Source organism: Cervus canadensis, chromosome 18, assembly GCF_019320065.1.
Source record: "Cervus canadensis isolate Bull #8, Minnesota chromosome 18, ASM1932006v1, whole genome shotgun sequence".
NCBI lineage: Eukaryota > Metazoa > Chordata > Mammalia > Artiodactyla > Cervidae > Cervus > Cervus canadensis.
The window spans coordinates 32,608,103-32,631,373 of record NC_057403.1 but is presented as its reverse complement, the minus strand read 5'-3'; the positions used below and the strand labels follow the sequence as shown (position 1 = coordinate 32,631,373).

The 23,271-nt window shown below is 39.4% G+C and overlaps 1 protein-coding gene across 1 annotated transcript in view; it reads left to right on the top strand.

The window, feature by feature from the left end:
- HYDIN (HYDIN axonemal central pair apparatus protein) overlaps positions 1–23,271 on the top strand; it is a 356,564-nt gene that overhangs the window by 169,668 nt on the left and 163,625 nt on the right. Inside the window, 2 exon segments of the mRNA XM_043435789.1 lie at positions 7,707–7,871; positions 9,252–9,404. Of these exon segments, the coding sequence (XP_043291724.1) occupies positions 7,707–7,871; positions 9,252–9,404 (318 nt within the window).

Genomic DNA, 23,271 nt, shown 5'->3' with positions numbered 1-23,271 from the left:
GGTTTAAAACTCAATTCTATAAGTACTACTCTAATAAAAATTCATGCAGAAAATGAAATGGTTTTATTCGGCTACAAGTGCAAAATAAAAAACCAGTGAGGTGACTCCATGGTGCAATGGATAGTGCACTGGACTTCCAAAAGACCAGTGTTGGGGCCGCAGAACCAAGGCAGGTTTAGGCTGCATCAGAGAAACAGTATTCCACAGCTAGAGGAAGGAGAGAGCCACCTGTCAGAGCAGTGCTGGAGTGTTGTCTTCAGCTCTTGACAGGGTGTTTTTTTAATGGAAACTTGAAAAATATAGAATCATGTTCAGAGTAACCAGAATGTCAACCTACGTCATTTAGAAACCCAAGTCATCTGAGGAGCAGGCACAGCGTCTAACCTGATTAACTGGAATGAAATAGCTATCTCTAGTCAAAGGACTACTGTATTAAAAAGGAAATTCAAATTATTCTGTGGGCTTCTCTGAGACAAAACCAGAAGCTAAGAATGAATGGGGGTGACAGGAGACAACTTTTCTAGCTTTCAGATGTTCAACAGCAGAACAGGCTGGCCACTCACAGCGCTTGGTCACCTCAAGAACTCAGAACAGAGCCTGAGTCACACTTGAGTGATGGGGAAGCTGTTACTGCACAGCTGGGCTGGGAAAGGGTGAGGCACTAGCCTCAGGGGCACCAAAACAGTAATCAAGATAGACGGTGTTTTCATGCCACACTTGAAGAAATCAAAAGTATCACAAAAAATCCATGATAAATAAGGTATCAAAACATTTGGTAAAGATGTAATCAGACTGATTTTCCTTTGGCCTCAGGGTCCAGGAAGGCTAGGCAGATCATTGCCACAGAGGGATGTTGAGTTATGATTAGGTAAAGTTGGACCAGACCAGGTACAGAAAAACCATGGGGCACTCCAGGCAGGTGAAACTGGCACCGTCTGTCCTTCCTTCCAGAAGTGGGGGCTCTGAAAAGTGTTTCCCCAAATTATTCAAACTTGACTGTGGGATTTATAAAAAAACTTTTTATTGAAGGATAATTGCTTTACAGAATTTTGTTATTTCCTGTTAAACTTCAACATGAATCAGCCATAGGTATACATATATCCCCTCCCTTTTGAACCTCCCTCCCATTTCCCTCCCCATCCCACCCCTTTAGGTTGATACAGAGCCCCTGTTTGAGTTTCCTGAGCCATACAGAAAATTCCCATTGGCTATCTATTTTACATATGGTAATGTAAATTTCCATGTTACTCTTTCCATACATCTCACCCTCTCCTCCCCTCTCCCCAAGTCCATAAGTCTGTTCTCTATGTCCATTTCTCCATTGCTGCCCTGTAAATAAATTATTCAGAACCATTTTTCTAGATTCTGTATATGTGCATTAGAATATGGTATTTATCATTCTCTCTCTGACTCACTTCATTCTGTATAGTAGGTTCTAGGTTCATCCATTTCATCAGAACTGACTCAAATGTGTTCCTTTTTGTGGCTGAATAATATTCCATTGTGTATATATACCACAACTTCTTTATCCATTCATCTGTCCATGGACATCTAGGTTGCTTTCATGTTCTAGCTATTGTAAATAGTGCTGCAGTGAACAGTGGGATACATGTGTCTTTTCCAATTTTGGTTTCCTCAGGGTATATGCCTAGGAGTGGGATTGCTGGGTCATAAGGTGGTTTTATTCCTAGTTTTTAAAGGAATCTCCATACCATCTTCCATAGTGGCTGTATCAATTTACATTCCCACCAACAGAGCCAGAGCGTTCCCTTTTCTCCACATCCTCTCCAATATTTATTGTTTGTAGACTTTTTCATGATGGCCATTCTGACTGGTGTGAGGTGATATCTCATTATGGTTTTGATTTGCATTTCTCTAATAATGAGTGATATTGAGCATCTTTTCATGTGTTTGTTAGCCATACAGGTTATGTCTTCTTTAGAGAAATGTCTTTTTAGGTCTTTTTCCCACTTTTTGATTGGGTTGTTTATTCTTCTGGCATTGAGTTGTATGAACTGCTTGTATATTTTGGAAATTAATCTTTTGTCAGTTGTTTCATTTGCTGTTATTTTCTCCCATTCTGAGGGCTGTCTTTTCACCTTGCTTATAGTTTCCTTTGCTGTGCAAAAGCTTTTAAGTTTAATCAGGTTCCACTTGTTTACTTTTGCTTTTATTTCCATTACTCTAGAAGGTGGGTCATAGAGGATCTTGCTTTGATTTATGTCATCAAGTGTTCTGCCTATTAGTATTCCTCTAAGAGTTTAATAGTTTCTGGTCTTATATTTAGGTCTTTAATCCATTTGGAGTTTATCTTTGTGTGTGGTGTTAGGAAGTGTTCTACTTTCATTCTTTTACACGTAGCTGTCCAGTTTTCCCAGCACCATTTATTGAAGAGTCTGTCTTTGCTCCATTGTATATTCTTGCCTCCTTTGTCAAAAATAAGGTACCCATTAGGTGCATGGGTTTATTTCTGGGCCATTGGTCTAAATTTCTGTTTTTGTGCTGGCACCGTGCTGTCTTGATGACTGCAGCTTTGCAGTATAATCTGAGGTCAGGAAGCTTGATTCCTCCAGCTCCATTCTTCTTTCTCAAGACTGCTCTGGCTATTTGGGGTCTTTTGTGTTTCCACATGAATTGTGGAATTTTTTGTTCTAATTCTGTGAAAAATGCCACTGGTAATATGATAGGGATCACAATGAATCTGTAGATTGCATTTGGTAGTATAGTCATTTTCACAATTTTGATTCTTCCTGCCTAGGAACATGGGATATCTCTCCGTCTGTTTATGTCATCTTTGATTCCTTTCATTAGTGTCTTATAATTTTCTGTGTACAGTTTTTTTGTCTCCTTAGGTAAGTTTATTTCTAGATATTTAATTCTTTTCGTTGCAATGGTGAATGGGATAGATTCCTTAATTTCTCTTTCTGATATTTCATTGTTAGTATATATAAATGCAAATAATTTCTGTGTATTGATTTTGTATCCCGTAACTGCTAAATTCACTGATTAGCTCTATTAATTTTCTGATACTATCTTTAGGGTTTTCTATGTATAGTATCATGTCATTTGCAAACAGTGAGAGCTTTACTTCTTCTTTTCTGATCTGAATTCCTTTTATTTCTTTTTCTTCTCTGACTGCTGTAGCTAGGACTTCCAGAACTATGTTGAATAATACTGGTGAGAGTGGACACCCTTGTCTCATTCCTGATCTTAGGGGGAATGCTTTCAGTTTCTCACTAGAATAATGTTTGCGGTAGGCTTATATATATGGCCTTTACTATGTTGAGGTAGGTTCCTTATATGCCCATTTTTTGAAGAGTTTTAATCATAAATGGTGCTGAATTTTGTCAAAGGCTTTTTCTGCATCTATTGAGATTATAATTTGTTTTTTTTCTTTCAATTTGTTAATATAGTGTATCACATTGATTGATTTGGGTATCTTGAACACTCCTTGCGTTCCTGGAATAAATCCAACTTGATCATGGTGTATGAGCTTTTTGATGTGTTGCTGAATTCTGTTTGCTAAAATTTTATTGAGGATTTTTGCATCTATGTTCATCAGTGATATTGGCCTGTAGTTTTCTTTTTTTGTGTTGTCCTTGTCTGGTTTTGGTATCAGGGTGATGGTGGCCTTGTAGAATGAGTTTAGAAGTGTTCCTTCCTCTGTAATTTTTTGAAAGCGTTTTAGAAGGATAAGCATTAGCTCTTCTCTTTATGTTTGATAGAATTCTCCTGTGAAGCATCTGGTCCTGGGCCTTTGTTTTGGGGGAGATTTTTGATCATAGCTTCAATTTCAGTGCTTGTAATTGGGTTGTTCATAATTTCTATTTCTTTCTGGTTCAGTCTTGGAAAATTGAACTTTTCTAAGAATCTTTGCATTTCTTCCAGGTTATCCATTTTATTGCCATATAGTTGTTCATAAGTATAGAAAATCCCATGGACGGAGGAGCCTGGTAGGCTACAGTCCATGGAGTTGCTAAGAGTGGGACCTGACTGAGCGACTTCACTTTCACTTTTCACTTTCATGCATTGGAGAAGGAAATGGCAACCCACTCCAGTGTTCTTGCCTGGAGAATCCCAGGGACAGGGGAGTCTGGTGGGCTGCCGTCTCTGGGGTCGCACAGAGTCGGACATGACTGAAGTGACTTAGCAGCTTAGCAGCAGCAGCAGTTGTTCATAATAGTCTCTGATAATCCTTTGTATTTCTGCATTGTCTGTTGTAACCTCTCCTTTTTCATTTCTAGTTTTGTTAATCTGATTCTTCTCTCTTTTTTCTTGATGAGTCTGGCTGAAGGCTTGTAAATTTTGTTTATCTTCTCAAAGAAACATCTTTTAGTTTTATTAATCTTTACTATGGTTTCTTTCATTTCTTTCTGCTCAGATCTTTATAATTTCTTTCCTTCTACTAATTTTGGGTCTTTTTTCTTCATTTTTCCAGTTGTTTTAGGTGTAACGTTAGGCTGTCTATTCAATGTTTTTCTTGTGTCTTGAGGTAGGATTGTATGGCTAGAAACATCCCTCTTAAAACTGCTTTTGCTACATCACATAGGTTTTGAGTTGTGTTTTCATTGTCATTTGTTTTGAGAAATTTTTTTATTTCCCTTTTGATTTCTTCAGTAACCTGTTGGTTATTTAGAAACATGTTGTTTAATCTCCATGTGTTTGTGTTTCTTACAGTTTATTTCTTGTAATTGGTATCTGGTCTCATAGTGTTGTGGTCGGAGAAGATGTTTGATACGATTTCAATTTTCTTAAATTTACTGAGGTTTGATTTGTGACCCAAGATGCGGTCTATCCTGGAGAATGTTCCATATGCACTTGAGAAGAAGGTGTATTCTTCTCCATTTGGATGAAATGTCCTAAAGATAACAATGAGATCCATCTCATCTAATGTATAATTTAAGCCTTGTGTTTCCTTATTAATTTTCTCTTTTGATGATCTGTCCATTGGTGTGAGTGGGGTGTTAAAGTCTCCTACTATTATTGTGTTACTGTCAATTTCTTCTTTTATGTCTATTAGTGTTTGTTCTTATGTATTGAGATGCTCCTATCTTCGGTGCATAGATGTTTACAATTGTTATGTCTTCTTCTTGGATTGATCGCTTGATCATTATTTAGTGTCCCTCCTTATCTCTTGTAATCTTCTTTATTTTAAGATCTATTTTGTCTGATATGAGGATTGCTACTCCAGATTTCGCTTCCCATTTGCATGGAATATATTTTTCCATCCTCTCACTTTCAGTCTATGTGTGTCTTTAAGTCTGAAGTGGGTTTTTTGTAGACAGCATATATATATGGGTCTTGTTTTTATATCCATTCAGCCAGTCTGTGTCTTTTGGTTGGAGCACTTAGTCCATTTACGTTTAAAGTAATCATTGATATATATATTCCTATTGCCATTTTCTTAAATGTTTGGGGTTGACTTTGTAGATCTTTTTCTTCTCTTGTATTTCTTGACTATTTAAGTCCCTTTAACATTTGTTGTAAAGCTGGTTTGGTGGTACTGAATTCTCTTAACTTTTGCCTGTCTGAAAAGCTTTTTATTTCTCCCTCAGTTTTGAATGAGATCCTTGTTGGGTACAGCAATCTGGTTGTAGATTTTTCCCTTTGAGTTCTTTAAATATATCCTGCCATTCCCTTCTGGTCTGCAGAGTTTCTGCTGAAAGATCAGCTGTTAAGCGTATGGGGTTTCCCTTATATGTTACTTGTTGCTTCTCCCTTGTTGCTTTTAATATTCTTTCTTTGTGATTAGTCTTTGATTAGTATGTGACTTGGTGTGTTTCTCCTTGGGTTAATCCTGTATGGGACTCTGTGCCTGTTGGACTTGATTGACTATTTCCTTTTCCGTTTTGGGGAAATTTTCAACTATAATCTCTTCAAAAATTTTCTCATATCCTTTCTTTTTCTCTTCTTCTTCTGGGACCCCTATAATTCAAATGTTGGTGCATTTGATGTTGTCCCAGAGGTCTCTGAGACTGTCCTCAGTTCTTTTCATTCTTTTTATTTTATTCTGCTCTTCAGAAGTTATTTCCACCATTTTATCTTCCAGCTCACTGATTCATTCTTCTGCTTCAGATATTCTGCTATTGATTCCTTCTAGAGTTATTTTAATTTCAGTAATTGTGTTGTTTGTCTCTGCTTGTTTATTCTTTAATTCTTCTAGGTCTTTGTTAATTGATTCTTGCACTTTCCCCATTTTGTTTCCAAGGTTTTTGATCATCTTTATTGTCATTATTCTGAACTCTTTTTCAGGTAGTTTGCCTGTTTCCTCTTCATTTATTTGGACTTCTGTATTTCTAGTTTGTTCCTTCATTTGTATAGTATTTCTCTGCCTTTTCATTAGTTTTTTTAACTTACTGTGTTTGAGGTCTCCTTTTTCGAGGCTTCAAGGTTGAATTCTTCCTTCCTTTTGGTTCTGCCCTCCTAAGGTTGGTCTAGTGGTTTGTGTAAGCTTCTTATAGGGTGAGATTTGTGCTGAGTTTTTGTTTGTTTTTCCTCTGATGGGCAAGGCTGAGTGAGGTGGTAATCCTGTCTGCTGATGATTGGGTTTGTATTTTTGTTTGGATGAGGCGTCCTGCCCAGGGTGCTGCTGGTGGTTGAGTGATGCCAGGTCTTGTATTCAGGTGGTTTCCTTTGAGTTCTCACTATTTGACACCCCCTAGGGTTAGTACTCTGGTCTCGGGTGTTGGAGTCAGTGCTCCCACTCCAAAGGTGCAGACTTGATCTTGTTCAGGGGTGACTGTTGTTTAAGGAAATGTCCCTCTTGTATGTCTGTGGCTTAGAGTTGTATGTTGTAGCTTCTTTCAAACCTGAACAACTGTGGTGGTGGCCCGGCAGCCTGCTCCGGTGTCCAGGTGGATGACTGAGTGCCTCAGGCGGTGGCTTGGGTGTGGGCTCCCAACCATGGGATTTTTAAAGTTTTATTTGTGTTACATAAAAACTTAGTAATGTGCTGCAGAACAGGGTTCTTAGGAACACACACTAGTAAACAATGGACAACGTTCATTCATTCACCTACCTGTTTTTTCCATTTAAAAAACATATACTGAGCATGTGTTTGGGGCCAGAAAGTGGGCAGGTATTGAGGAGAGAGGCCCAGGTCATGCCCTAAGACGTTTATAGCCCTTGGAGAAGATGGACATGTTGATAGCACATGCTGAGGAAAGGGACTGAGGGATGCTCCCTGAGAACAAAGGAAGTGCCTGGACTTTAGGGCCCAGACACCCCTGGGGGTTTCAGGATGAGTTGGGGGGCAGGTCAGAAGGTTCAGGCATTGCAGAAAGAATAACTGCAAGTGCAAAGGGTTGGAGGTGAAAGCAGTATCATGTGTTCAGGAGATGCCAGTGGCCTCTACTGATCGAGCGTACAGGGGTGAAGTGGATGGGGATTAAAGCATGAAGGTGCAAAAGGCCTGTTCAAGGAATTTGGCCATGGGAAGCCGTTGTTCCTGAGCTAATTCACATTGTAGATGATTCTGCACTTTTCTGGGTCACACACTTTGGATTTGGGGCTTGTACACCTCTCTTAGCCAGAGTTCCTTTTGGTTAAATTGAGGTGGTCATCCCCATTCACTTGCTTTAACAATGGCACATTATAAGACCCTCTGTGGATTCAGGACAATGCTTGTTTCAAAATAATGTAACATGCTACTGGTTTCATACTGAACCTGGGGCTTGCTTATCCTTCTAGCTTCTCTCCCCCACCAGGTATATCAGGATGTGCCCACTGTGCTGCTCTCTAGTCCCACGCCCTGTGGGATCATCGCTCCGCACAGCACAGTTCACATACCTCTGACCCTGGAGACCCAAGTCCCTGGGGAATACAGGTCCACAGTTTACATCTCAACCTTTGGGAGCCAGGATCCCCCAATGGTGAGTGCCTGTTATCAGAATTGCAGTTCTAAGTGCCATACTTCTTGTGGGGACATTCTAACCTTTGCTTGTAAGGTACTCACCATATTTGCATATCCTCTAGTTGTTGGTCTTCTAGAGTCTTTCATTTTCTCTCTGCAGTGGTAAAATACCAGGGCTGTTACTTCGGGAATCTGCTTGTGGATACATCTGAAAACGGTGCTTTATAGCAATTGATTTTTCTCACACATTCAGACACCTGACCCCTCTCCAGACCCATGAAACCAGAATCTCTGAGGACAGAGGACCAGCACATCTGGATGATTAACCCCCTTTTCAATTGTTCCTGCTACAAAGCTGGGTATCCCTAGCTTGCTACATGTGGTCTCTGAGATTGATGTCCTTCACTGCTCACCAGAACTTTTCTTGTAGATTATTGGATATGTATACACAACTATATGCTGCAGCATATCCTATTATATTCTTGGACTTGTATCACCGATTAACCTTACTTACTCCAAGCCTGAGAAAAGGGAGACATGGAAAGCTTTTTGCTGCTTGAGCTGAATCAAAGGACAAACCTTGAAGGAAGTTGCCCCAGTAGGCTATGAATTCCTAGACATTGGATTTACTTAGAAGCTGAGTGGTGTCAACATACGTTTGTTTGAAGTGATTCTGATTGCTCAGAGAGTATAATAAACTAGGGTTTTGCTTTTATCTCTTCCATATAAGATCACATAGATAAGCCATCTGACTTACAAAGCGGCATCATAAGACAGGCCAGCTGAAAGGTGCCACAGTCCAGGTGACCTGCTAGCCTACACGCCTGCCCTGCACAGATGTAGCAGATGTAACTTTGCTGAGCAGGAAACATTTTATGAAAGAAAAAGACCCCCTTCCTTGGGCAGACAGAGTGCCTGGCTGAGAGCGTAGGGGAAGGGAAGGGAGAGCAAGGCGAATTTCAGTCCCCAGCCTGCACAGCTTTGCATGGCGGGCGCCCGTCGTATTGCTGGTATAGCAGAAGGACTGGGACTCTGTCCAGCCACATCCAGCCCTGAAGTGCTGGTCTTTAACCCCTAAGTGTTCCTGAGACTGGAGTTCTGGTGGCGCATACCGAACTGTTACTCTGGTTTCCCACTGGTGCGCGGCTCTGGGCTGACCCAGGGAAGCAAAGCTTTATTTTAAGGGAGGAATTCCATGCTAGATTCACGGGTCTGATCAGAGGGGCCATCCTTGTGACCTTTCACTACAGAATATCAGGGAGAAGGACTGTCAGTTCTAATAGCAACCTTTTATGTCCCTGCTTTTTTAAAGGGATGCTTAGAAGCTTCTGTTTCAGTTTGATTTTAAAGGCCCACCATTTCAGCCATTCCTGTATTCTTTCTCTTGCATGGACGGCAGGCATGTCACTTAAAGAGCATCGGAGAAGGCCCAGTTATCTATGTACATCCCAGTCAAGTTGATTTTGGCAATATCTACGTCCTGAAGGACTCACTCAGGGTCCTCAACTTGTCTAACCAGTCCTTCATCCCCGCATTATTCAAGGCATACATGGTGAGTAGATTGTGAGCTCTCACATGATGAAAACACAGCTTTGCCTGTATCTTAGAAGCAGTGGCCTTATTTCAGCAACATGTCTTTGAAAATGATCTACAGAAGCAGAGATTTACATAGTTCAACTGCATAAACTGTGTTAGTCTCATCCCTAGCTCCTCTTTATTATAACCTACTCCTGGGTATGTCTCAAAAAAAAAACAAAAAACCACACTAATTGAAAAAGACACACTCACTCTTATGTTTATAGCAGCATTGTTTAGAATTGCTAAGACATGGAGACAACTATGGCTTTTCATTTTTTCAAAGTATAATCTTTTTTCTCTGTATTAAAGTAAAAGACAGGTTTTAACACTTAAACTCATTGATTTACAGTCAAACCTCTTAACTATTTTTTATAATGTTTTACATATTACCAGTGAGCACCGAAAAAAGGATGATAAAAATGTATCTTTATGAGAGAGCAGAGTTCTTATGTCTTAGCCTTAATTGTGAACAAAATCTATAGAATAAACTCATAGGAATAAGATAATAAGAGAATAACATCCTAAGTTATCAAGATGGGCATCTTCTCTGTTACCGTGTAAAAGTCATAGCCATTCCAAAATGGATCACGCTCTTCCTAAGCCTTACCAAGTGACTCTTTCAGTCACAAGAGGATACCAATGGCAGTGATATCAAGAGACTTCCAGAAGCAAAGGTTTGTACTTGGCAGACAGCTGTAAGCCCCTCATGCTGACCCTCACTTGAGACTTTTTTTACTTTGGCATAGCTAAATGTGAAACTCATAAGACAGATTCCAGCAGGTCATACTGATTATAAACCACTCTAGGAGAAGGAAAGCTATTGATTACATGATGGGTCAGCACCTTCCCTGAATTTAGAGTGATAGGTCTGCTGATTAAATATGATTAGTTCAAGTATAAGCTCAAACCAGAATGAAAGGAGGCTTGATTTCCTTGTCACGAAAGAGCTAGCCAGAAAATAAAAGAAAAATATATTGGTTTCCTGCATGCTTTATAAGCCTTTCCATCTTCATTCTGCCTATTCCAGCTCTTAATTAGCTTTAGCAAATTGTTTTTGCTCATTAGTTATTATTTAGTCATACACTTAATGCTTGTCACCACAGAGGGAGATTAAGGTAAAATTTCCTTCATATGGATCAAATGTGGCTTTTTTATTTCAAGTTCTACTTTCCCTCCTCCAGACAAATCTATAACTTCTTCCCCTTCACCAGCATCACCATCAGCAGAACTGCAGTGGACTAAATGTTTGTGCTCTGTGCCACCCCCCCACCCCCACCATCACCAATTCATGTATTGAAATCCTAACCCTCAATGTGATGGTATTAGGAGGTGAAGTTTTTGGAAGGTAAATAGGTCATGAGGATAGAATCATCATGAATGAGATTAGTGCCCTCATAAAAGAGACCCTGGAGAGCTCTCTCACCCTCTCCATCACTTAAGGATACAAAGAAAAAAATGGCTGTCTACAACCTGGAAGAGACCTCACACCAGAACCTGACTATATTGACACTCTAATCTCAGACTACCAACCAGAACAGTGAGAAATAAATTTCTGTTGTTTGTAAACCACCCAGTATAGTATTCTGTTATAGCAGTCTACATTGGTGTCTACTAAGACACTAACTCGTGTTACTCTTAAGGGATGCCTGTCATTGTCATTATAAACTAACGAATTCATTCTGCCTGTTTGTGCACTGACAGTAGACAGTCATCCTCAATAATAAGCTAGTACAAAATGAAACACACTTTTATGTAATGAGAAAAGACAGATGCATTAAGGAGCATGGTGTAAAGGTCTATTAATAGTATGAAATCCTGACACACATACATAAAGATCAGATGAATTAATGGTATGAAATCCTGACATCCATAAAGATCAGATGAAGCTGATCGGGGAGCAAGTCATATTCTTCCTCGGTGCCATTTTATCTTCTGTGTCACAAGTGAATGGAAAGAGACTGGAGAGGCATCTGTAACACGGTAGAGCTCTCTGTAGAATGGCATTTGGGATATTTTTTTACATGTTGGTTGTGATGAAATTGTATGCAGCATTGTTTCATGCTTTGGAAGGAAGAAGTCCTCCTCTGGGATGTTAGGATATTAAATTGAAAAGAGCCTGGGAGAGAAGGGCAGCATTTACCTGAGGGTGAGCTTGGTCATACATCTTGCACAGTTGTCGTACATGTGGTGGTCACCTAGCAAACAGTGGTTGAGTATCTGAGAGCGGCAGTGGTGTTCTACACCATCAACAGTATGGGTTCTAGTCAGACGCATCCGGAATCAAGCCCTAACTCTGCGTGTGCTAATTCTGGGCACGTTATTTAATCTTTCTGAGGCTTTGGTTCCTTCTCTTTCAGTGGAACTAATAATGGCATCTCGAAGATTAAACATGATAATCTACGTAGAAAGAGCCTGATGAAAAATAAACATCAGCATTCAATAAATGGTGATTTTGATTATTAATGTTGACAGACAAAAAGATCTAGGTGAAATGGCTTATGGAAAGACTTTTTTATTTTTATGACACTATATCTTAAGATTTTTTATATTTCTTAGGTAAGAAAGAAAAAGAAATAAGGCACACTCAGAGAGGCCTTAAGATTTCAAATTTTACTGATCCACATAGCACAGTGCTTTATCAGATGGGAGCACTATTACTGCCTTTTTTCTTACTCTTCACTGGTTTCTGTAATTTTTGACAGTGAAGCCAGCTTATAAAATATAAAACATTTTTATTGATGAATCCATATGTATTCTTCTACACCAAAGAAAAGAGATTTATTAGCAAATAACTTACTTTAGAAAGTTTAGGTTCATTAGCTTTCTGATTCTTGGAGCTTATTTATTCAAGTATTTGTGCAGATGCTTCCTGGCACCATGTAAATCATGTCTATATGCTCAGAGCAGTCCTAGTTCCTTTTATTTAACTATCTTCATGCCTTGTGTTTGATTGAACACCTTTGACTGAGTCTTGAGAAGGCAGTGATTTTCAGAAAGAACATTATTGTCCCTATTGAAAGATACCTCCTTGTAGCCTTAAAGGATTATTGGTAATCTTAAGAGCTGTGTAATCGTAAGAGCTATGTAAGTTATAGAAACCTGCTTCCCTCATATAGTCAAACTCTGCTGGCCTTAGAATTCTCACAGACTTCCCCCTACCCCCCACTCCCTGCAAAGGGGGAAATTAAGAAGTAGGACAGTTGCTTGACCAATAGGAACTCTCAACATCTCAGTGACCAAGCCCTTTCAATCAATCTGTCATTCTAAACTCCTTCCCTTTAAGAACAGGGAGAAAATCTGGGCACAATATGAAAAATCACAAGTTTAAGGGAATGATGGAGCAACAATGCCAGTGACAACAACCCAGAAGAAAAAGGAAGTTGAGAAATTTAAACCCAGCATTTATGACTGCTTTTTCTATATAGTACCAGAAGAGGTTGAAAGCTAAAAGGAGCTTTCAGAAAACTTGTTGATCTAAGAAGATAAACACTGGAATCGAGACAGGCTAGAGAGATAAAAACTGAAGAAGAATGAACTTGGTAAAACTCTCAGACTTTTGGTTCCGACTAGGAAAAGCTATATTCTGGAAACAAAAGTGATGTAATGCAGACCTCATAATCTCTGCCTGGATGAAGGAGTTCCAGGATTCCTAGTTCCCGCCACATCTTTCCTAGAAGCAAATATATGTTCTTACCAGAAGAAGACAACATGATTCTAAGCCTCAAAATATCTTTACAGTTTTCATATACAATGTCAAACAGTTAATTTTAAAATTACCAAGCGTAGGATACAAATTAACATAGAACTACAATATGCTTAATATAGTCAAGGAAATAAAAGGCACAATTTAGAATTTTGGTAGAGATCTAGAAAGTGTAAAAGAGAACAAATGGGAATTGAAAACCTTAAAAATGAAATTGAAATTAGGAACTCAGTAGATGAGTTTAACTGTGCATTACATACAGATGAATAGAGAACTGTGGAAGTGAAAGTTCAGAAGGAACTACCCAAAATGAAAATGTAGAAGAGTTGGTAAAACAGACAAACTCAGAGAGAGAGGGAAAGGGGAAAAAGCTATCATTGCCTTCCACAGAAGCAAATGGTTAAGGCTCAAACTGCTGAGGTAGGAAGTAACAGTAGATTGTAGATATGAAGCAGCAAAAGATAGATAACAGCAAAAGAAAATGCTAAAAATTGACAGTGGTTGCCCTCATTGATGAGCAACAGTGGGATTGATAAAGTGGGAAGGTGGGTGCAAGAGACTTCTGTTTTTCACAAAAATGCCTTTTCTGGAACCATTTAACTCTGTAAATTGTGTAATGCATATATCTCATAAAAATAAGATTTAATAATTTAAATCATGCTGCAAGACAGTATGTAGAAGTATGCTACCACTTATGCAAGAAACATTATATAAGAAAAAATAAAAATAGGTATATTTTTTAGTTTTGTTTATAAAGTTTCTCTGAAAAGACAGGCAGAAAACTGGAAACAATGGCTGCCTCTGGGAATGGTAACTAGTGGTCCTGTGCATGAGAGCGAGACAGACTCATTAGAATCCATTTGAATTCAACACTGTGGCATGCATTATTTATTTTTTCAAGAAAAAGCTTCTAAGAAAGAAAGAAACTGGGAAGGAAACTAAAGAGAGCAAGCAGAGTTAAAATTAAATGGGCCCTAAAGATAAGGGTGATCATATCCTTTTAGGATGAGTTACTTATTCAAGAAACAAAAGTGTGTCTTCCCTGTTACACAAATTAGCATCCTTATAGAACAAACAGAAGTTAATAAAAGAAGAAAAGTCACTCATGTGCCACCCTGCCTATAACCACTATTAAGCTTTTGGTGTACATCTTCCAAAACTGTACTGTGTGTGTCTGTCTGTGTATTCCTATCCCCCACCATCAATACTATTTCATTACCAGCTATTTTCATTGAACAGTGTGGTATAGTCAGTTTCTGATATGAATTATTAAGGAATATTCCTACACAGATCATTTACAGTGACTGACTTTATTGCATCATTTGGCTTCACCACAGTTGATTTAGCTAATTGCCTACCAATAGGTGGTTTCCAGCTTTTCACCACTGTAAGCAATACTCACATCCTAATTGCTGCTCCCATCTTTAACGGTTTCTTTAGACTAAATTCCTAGAAATGGAATTGCTAGATCAAAGACATGAATGTAACTAAGTCTTGGTAAGTCTTTTGAAATTATCTCCTAGAAAATTTGTACCAGTTTATATCCTACCCATCCTACCCTCCTCAGTGTTAAAGAAGGTTACTCTGTCCCAGACCCTTGCTGGCATTTTGTTTGCAAAATCTGGCAGATGAGAAAAAAAGAACATATTGCTAGTTAAGTTTGTGTTTCTTTGGCTTACTGGTGATACTGAACATTTTTCATGTACTTATTGACAAGTATTTCTAAGTATCTTCCCCATGCCTGGGACTAATTGTGCTCACTGAAGGGAGAGACATAAAAATGATCTCTTTCTTCATAAGATCATAAGAATGATCTCTTTCTTCAGAGAATTTGCAATCTCAAAAAAAGTAATGAATACAAAAACAACACAGTATTACAGTGTGCAGTGTTATATATAAGCACAGCGTAAGATGTGGCTAATGAGTGAGTAAAGTAAAAGTCGCTCAGTCATGTTCGACTCTGCGACCCCATGGACTATACAATCCATGGAATTCTCCAGGCCAGAATACTGGAGTGGGTAGCCTTTCTCTTCTCCAGCAGATCTTCCTGAACCAGGAATCAAACCAGGGTCTCCTGCAATACAGGCAGATTTTTTACCAACTGAGCTATCAGGGAAGCCTTTAAGAAGTGGCTAATTCTCCCACAAAATTAAAAATGTTTATAGATGGGCATGTTCGAGTGGAGATTTGAGGAATAAGGAGGAGGAGGACAGGGAAATGGGGTGTACATTTCCAAAGAGCAGCACAGTTAAATGCAGTGATGGTGTACAGCACCTCTGGGGAGATTCAGTGTGGCTGAGGCCAAGGATGCCTGTTGGAAACTGACAGTGCCTGGGAAGTAAGCCTACAAAAGTTCTGCTTAACAAAGAATTTGAAACAGATCCTCCAGACCAGAGGCTCCTATCTGATGTACCAGTCTTGATTGCAGGCTGCCTTTGTTTCAAACAAATTGGACTTCCCTGGTGGCTTGCAAATACAGGAGACCCGAGTTCGATCCCTGGGTCAGGAAGATCCTCTGGAGGAGGGAATGGCAACCCACTTCACTGTTTTTGCCTGGAGAACCCCACGGACAGAGGAGCCTGGTGGGCTGCAGTCCATAGGGTTGTAAAGAATCGAGCATGACTGAAATGACTTAGGACACAGCCTTTGTTTCAAACAGAAAAGATGACAAATATCCACCATGTTTGGAGGTTCTTGAACCCTGGAAATTAGATGTGAAGTTTGGGATATGTGTTTGGAGTATGTTTGTATGTGGGAGGTGTGTGTGTGTATGTGTGCATGCACACACTTTTTCTTTGAAGAGGTTCCATAGTTTTCCCAAAGAGGGGAAAAATCAGCACTACTAGTCCAGACATTGGAGAGCCATCCAGAATCTCCAGTAGGAGAGGCACAGGATCAGGTCTGTGAAAGAGATTCCTGTCAAGAAGTTAGATTGGGGAGGGCACAAACAGGAAGGAGGACTGGACATGAAATTTTGAATGATAACCTTATAATAACCACCAGTTACTGAGTATTTATTCTGTGGTAGACAGAATATATTCTGTCTGTGGCAGAATATTCTGTGGCACCCATTTTATTAAAAATTAGTACAGAGTCACCTGGCTACAAATTGGCAGAGTCTACAGTTGACCTACCGGTCTCCATGTGACTCTAAAGCCCTCTTTTTTAATCATGACCCTCTGCGCCTCTCTTATAAAGCTCTGGCATCATTTCTTTTGTATTTCATTTCCTAACATTCAGTTAATTATTTTAAGCAGCAAAGTGACTCACTTCAGGGCAGAGAACCATATGGCTAGAGATACCATTTAGAGGACAAAAAAGAGAAAGGCCTCGGTGACTGTTCATTGTTCTTGTTCCACAAAGAATTGATCATCTGCTGAGATAATGGTATAAATCCAAAGAAATTCCTCACTCTGCACTTTGGTTCCTGTTGATATTTGTGTCCTGTCATCCCATGGAAGGAAATTCCTGCAGATTTCAACTGGCAAGCGAGTCCTTCTGGAGACAAGTGCACAGTGCTGTTTGCTTCAAGCTTCCTAGTCATTAGCACTGCAGGATAGAAGGTCTGCCTGAGTGTGTGCGTTCATTTATTGTTAAAACGACATGTGCAAACACTTCTGTCTTTTGTGGAAAATATTAAATACAAGATAGAGTAACTTATAAAAGCACTGGCTGCTTTACCTTGGGACCTGAGCGTTGGCTAAGAAGTGTGCTAATGCCCTGTTGTCAAATAAAAAGCAAATGTTAGCCTTAAATATGTGTAACCTCAGGGAGCAGGGATTAACACTCCTCACCAGTGGGCCTGGAATTCTGAAATGCAGAAGATCACAACTTTTTGTGTTCTGCACTATCATACGCACATATGCATACCAACCACCTGTATGTGTTGCTCATGAGCTACTTTAATGACTGAAGCATTTTAGCCCCAATTCATAGAGGAAACAAAGGCAACTATTGCTGAAATTTTGGTAGAAGCCTTAGGAAAGGTTTTTTTTTTTTTAAATCATTTTAGGAACAAATATTTGAAAATCTGTATTAGTTTTCTATTGCTAAGTAAATAATTACTACAGACTTAGTGGCTTAATACAACACAGATGTATTACCTCAGTTTCCATGGGTCAGAAGTCCAGGCATGACTTGTTGGATCCTCCCCTTTGGATCTCAGAGGGCTGAGATGGAGTTGCTGGCTGATCTGCATTCTCTTCTAGAGGTTTGATGAGGGAAAGATCCATTCTGGGCCCCCTCAGGTTTGGCAGAGTTTCTTTTCTTGCAGTTGAATGACTGAGGCCCCATTTTCTTGCCAGCTGTCAGCCAGGGGCCGCTGTCAGCTGTCGAGCCCCTTACAGACCCTCTCCTGTTTGGAATCTCCTCACTAGGAAGACCCAGTCCCTCCTAAGGGCTCTCCTGATTAAGTCAGGCCCAATAGGGTAATCTCTCCTCCTCAACATCAGCTGACTCGGGACCTTTCACAGTAGTGCCTAGATTGGTGTCTGATTGAATAACTTGGAGAAGATAACTGGACTCCAGGAGATGGAGATCTTGGGGGCCATCTTAGATGTCCACCTACTGTAAACGCTTATGAGATGCTTCTCTTCTGACAAGAGTATTGCATGTTAAATGCTTCTTAGCATCTATCCTTGTTTTATGAGTTTGGTAATACATGTCACGGGAAATACAATACTATTGAGCCCATAATTATTATGTCATGTGGAGCATTTCGGCTCTTGGTAAAATGATGACAGTAGCTGTTACTTACAGGGATTTACTGTGTGCGAGACGATGTTCTGAGTTTTCTGTGCATCACCTCATTTAATCATCAATGCTTTGCAGAAGTTGTCATCAGTATCATGAGCTACAGGTGGGATAACTGAGGCTGGACACAGTGAAGCGACGTGCCCAACGTGTGAGAGCTGGAAAGTGGCAGATCTGGGACTCAAACCACAATGTCGTTCTTCCTTTAGAACCCTCCTTCGGAACCATCGGAACCTTTAAAAGGGTTACAGAGTGTCCTCCATAGCCAAGATTATCATTCATTGGTCCCCCTTTAGTCAGATTTGCCATCTAATAACAGAAAATGTCACATGGACCAAGTCCTCCCTAAAAACAAAGGACACCCCTAAGAGCCAAATACCAAAGAGACACAAGGTGAACGTGGTTTAGAGACTGACTTTTGATAAGGACAGTCCAATATCTTAGCAGCAGGCATTTTATTGTGACTTGTTCTTGGATTCTAGGATGTACTTTGCTGCCTGGTTTTGTGCCAAACATTGATTAATAAGCTTCATCAAAAAGAAAACTCACCACTTCAGCCCTGGAGAGCAACGTCATGTCTTCTTTCCAGAGCAGCCAACCTGTGTCAGCAGGAATCAGAATAGAAGTAGTACCCATCCATCGAAAACTAATGTCCCCTGACTTGAAAGAGCACTTATGCTGGTGACACCCTCTCTTTACTATAGACAGCGGGTTGACCTGTGCTACTGGCTAGAGGAGGAAAATAAATGGTTAGAACACGAAAGCTGACATTCATAATGCCCTCTTCTGAAAGGCGTTTGTTTTTTTGGTAAAAGAAGAACAAAAATGGCATTGATTTATGTTTTAATTGTAAGCTAAGCCTCAAACTAGATAGAGTGCTCAAAGGCCATGTATTTGGGGAGCAGGGCCATCAGAGTGAGATGATCCTGCCTAGAACATTTTTATTTTATCTCCTAGCTGCTCCTCCATTTGTCCTAACAGCAGATAGATATGAACTCCAGGCCTGAAATTCCCAGAGAAGTTGAAATGTGATACTTCTACTTCTGTGTTCTGGTGGAGTGAACTCTTCACCTTCCAAAATCTACGATCGAAGGCAGTTGGGAAAGACCTAAGACTATGACAGTAGACTGAACCCACAAGGTCGCTGTAGCAGAGAGTGGCTGGTAGTTCACTATGTCTGTCCTCCTTTCCTCTTGAACCAGAGCAGGTGACGTTTCCCAGCTTCCTCTGGAGTTAAGTGTGGCTGCATGACCGAGCTCTGGCCAGTGGAAATGAGCAAAGGGATCTGTGCCGCTTCCAGGCTTGGTGCATAAAATCTTGGCCTACGACCCTCCATTCTCTGTATTTTCTTATTGGTTGGGCAGATGTCAGTCAGTGTCCAGACTGCCAAAGAAGCCATGAATTAAACATGACGTTCTCTATTTAGCTGGGGCCCTTGAATGCCTGAATGGAACAGAAACCCATCCTCACTCCTGCCAGCAACTGGAATGTGTGTGAACAGGAATAATAATAAAATAAATGGCTTTTTTTTTTTAAACCATTGAGTGTCAGGGGTCTTTCCCTTATAGCAGTTGACACTACTTTATCTAAAATAATCACCTAAACAGATTACTATGTGTCTTTCAAGTCAATCTGGACATTAAAATTCTAAAAGACCTGTAGAAATGTGAAAGATTACATCAAATGTTGTCTTTTTATTGTTCTATAGGAGATCAAGCAATTAAATATCTAACTTATTAGCAATTGTATTTCAGCAATTTTTCCTTTCACTGGCTGTATAAACCAGTCCCTGTGTTCTCCTTGGAACCAGCTGTATTATTTTAGTAACTTTCTCATTAAAGAGATAAAGAAAGCTTTGACAAAATAAAATAAAAGCCTAGAATCAAAAGACTGAAAGTAAAACAAGTAGTTCTAAGTAAGGAGAAGGGCTGGTTGCTCAAGCATGGAATATCTATTTCCATATATTACTTTGATTGTGTAGATCAGACTGAAAATGATATGTCTTCCCAGTGATGGTTGAAACTCAAGGATCAGAAAGCATGATTTAAATAAAACAATTTCATTCAAACACACACACACACACACACACACAAATGATATGTCAAAGACTCCTATGTACAATAATAAAAACTCCAATGAAATGAAGCTATAATGACTCATTTAAAAGCATCTATCTGCATTTATAGCTCTTTAGAACTCACTTTTGTGTTATTTCCTATGGTTAATATGTTAGAAGTGAAAGTCGCTCAGTCATGTCCAACTCTTTGCAACCCCATGGACTATACAGTCCATGGAATTCTCCTGGTCAGAATACTGGAGTGGGTAGCGTTCCCTTCTCCACGGGAGCTTCCCAACCCAGGGATTGAACCCAGGTCTCCCGCATTGTAGGCAGATTCTTTACCATCTGAGCCACCAGGGAAGCCCAATATATTAGAAGGTATTAGTATTTGTACTTTGGGACCGTGTCTTAGTTCAGGCTACTATAACGAAGTAGCAGTAGGCTGGATGGCTTATCAACTACCGAAATTTATTTCTCACAATTCTAGAGGCTGTAAGTCTGACATCAGGAGGCCAGTGTGGTTGAGTTCTGCCAAGGGCCCTCTTCCACCCCAGGGGCTCATAACTTTTCACTGTATCCTCAGTGAAGTAGACAAGGTGAATCTTTGGTGACTCTTGTGCTGTGCTGTGCTTAATTACTCAGTTATGTCTGACTCTGCAACCCTATACACTATAGCCCACTAGGCTCCTCTGTCCATGGGGATTCTCCAGGCAAGAATACTGGAATGGATTGCCATGCCCTCCTCCAGGGTTCGTGACTCTAAAGACGACACTAATCTGGTTCATGAGCCCCACCTCCTGATACCATCATACTGAGGAGAGGGTCTCAACATTAATTTAGGGGGAAACACAAAACATTCAGTTCATAACATTCCATCTTGGCTCCTCCAAACTGATGTCCTTCTCACATGAAAATAAGTTCATTCCATCCCAACAGCCTTAACTTGTCCCAGTATCACCTCTAAGGTCCTGAGTCTCATCTAACTATCAACTAAATCAGGTATGAATAAGACTCAGGTACATTCATCCTAAGGTAAAATTCCTCTCTAGCTGTGAACCTGTGAGACCAAAAAAGTTAACCAAGCAAGTGCTTTGGGGGCTATTTAGATGAAATGGATATATTGTGCATATGAGAACGGCGTGGATTTGGGGGCTTTGGGGCAGAATGTCAGAGACTGGATGTTCGTATACCTCCAAAGTTCATATTTGAAACTTTCTCCTCTGATGTGATGGTGTTAGGAGGTTAGGCCTTTGGGAGGTAATTAGGATTAGATGAGGTCATAAAGACGGGATTAATTCCCTAATAAGGGTCAAAAGAGAGCTACTTCTTTGCTCTCTCTCCACTGTGTGAGGACACAAGGAAAAGCCCACAGTCTTCAGTCTGGAAGAGGGCTCTCAGGAGAACTCAACCATGCTGGCACCCTGATCTTGGATTTACAGTCTGTGGGATTGTGAGACATAAATTTCTGTAGTTTATAAGCCACCCAGCCAGTCTATGGTACTTTGTTATAGCAGCCCCAGCTGACGAAGACAGATACTGATGCTGAGAATGGAGTACTGCTGTAACAAATACCTACAAATGTGACTGTGGTTTTGGAACTGGGAAATGGGTTGAAGCTGTGAGTTGTTTTTTTTTTTTTTAATTTTTTATTGAAATGTGTATGTTTGTGTATGTGTATTCTGTTTTAGATTCTTTTCCTTTATAGGTTATTGCATAGCATTGAGTATAGTTTCCTGTTCTATGCAGTAGGTCCTTGTTGGTTATCTATTTTTAAAAAAAAAATTTATTGGAGTATAATTGATTTACAGTCTTGTGTAGCTTCTGCAGTACAGCATAGTGAATCAATTATACATGTAAGAGTTTTGAAGTTCATGCTAGAATAAGCCTACATAGCTGTGACTGGGCTATCAAACACTATTTTTTAAAAAATGGATAAATTAAGAAGATGCAAAGAAGTTATTTCTTTGAGCCTAAACATGAGCAAAATATATGATATTCAATCATGTAGTTTATCTTGCAGTAATAGTTGATCTATAATCCCCAAAATTAAATTTATGAGAATTATTATTTTTTGTTACTAATATTTTAGGATAAAATTATGCACAAATACAAGTCAATTTTATGGAAAGACAGACTTTGTTTACTGTTTTCTTAATATTAAAAGTATTTCACTGGGGCTAATTTAGTATGAGGAGAAAAGTTTAAAAATTTTGGAAAAACAGTTTGTCATACAAACATCAACATTTCTTTTGGCAAGTGTTCTGAATAGAGACAATTAGCATACAAATATCTTATCTCAACCCTAGTTTATCTAGTGTGGTATTTCATGTTTGTTTTCTTTTCTATCTATGTCTCTAGAGATGTCCCATATTAAAAGGTTATGAATAATAATAGGACTCGTGACTTAGAGTTAAATCTATAATTTCCATTAATACCAAAATTAAAATTTTCTCATCATTCATCTACATCCTCTTTATAAACAATTTATAATCTTGAGAACTGTTCTTCTTTGCTTCATTTATTTGAATTTTAAAATGCAATTTATTAGTTCCCATGCACTTTCAAGCCAAGACAAAATGTAATTAGCATTCTGATCTGGTGAAATAGGATTTTCCTCAGTTGTTAATTGGGAAATTGGCATTTGGGTTTAAATATTAGATTCTCTTTATTTAAGTACCTGTGACCCTGTTCCCAAGAGGGTGACCATTCAGGGCCCACTCACCAAATCCAGTCTCTGAGCTTACACTGGGGCTAGACCTGGGTTTTGGTGACATTCCCAGGCACTGTCATCCTACAAGATTCTGCCTACTGACATTTCTAACTCTTGCCTGCAAATTGCAAAATACATTCTTCTTATTTACAATGAACATCGAACAGTACAACTCTATTCCAAACCCAGGAGATTTCTGATCTGTAACTTTACATTGAACCTCAGTCCTCATGGAGCTACATGTGTTTTCACATTTCTCTTTTTTCTTTTGCTAAGAGAAATACACCATAGAAATTAAATAGAGGAAGGATAACTTTGGACTGGAATGCTCTCTCAAATCCAGCCGATAAAGTATATTTTACATTTGTTTTCAAATTGTTGTTTTCTTCTCTCTGCTTTTTTTAAAGAGAGCTTATTCTGAGCTTCCTTACTCAGAAGAGTACAGGGAGCCAAGGAAGATTCATGAGGGGATAATCAGACTCTTCTTCAATGAAGTGAAAAGCTTGATTTTGCCACCCCATTATTATCCTGGAAGTTTTGAAATGATCTCTACGTCTTTTCTGTTTTCAGCCTTTTCCCAATACATTGTTAGTCATCATTAAATATTTTCTATGAAT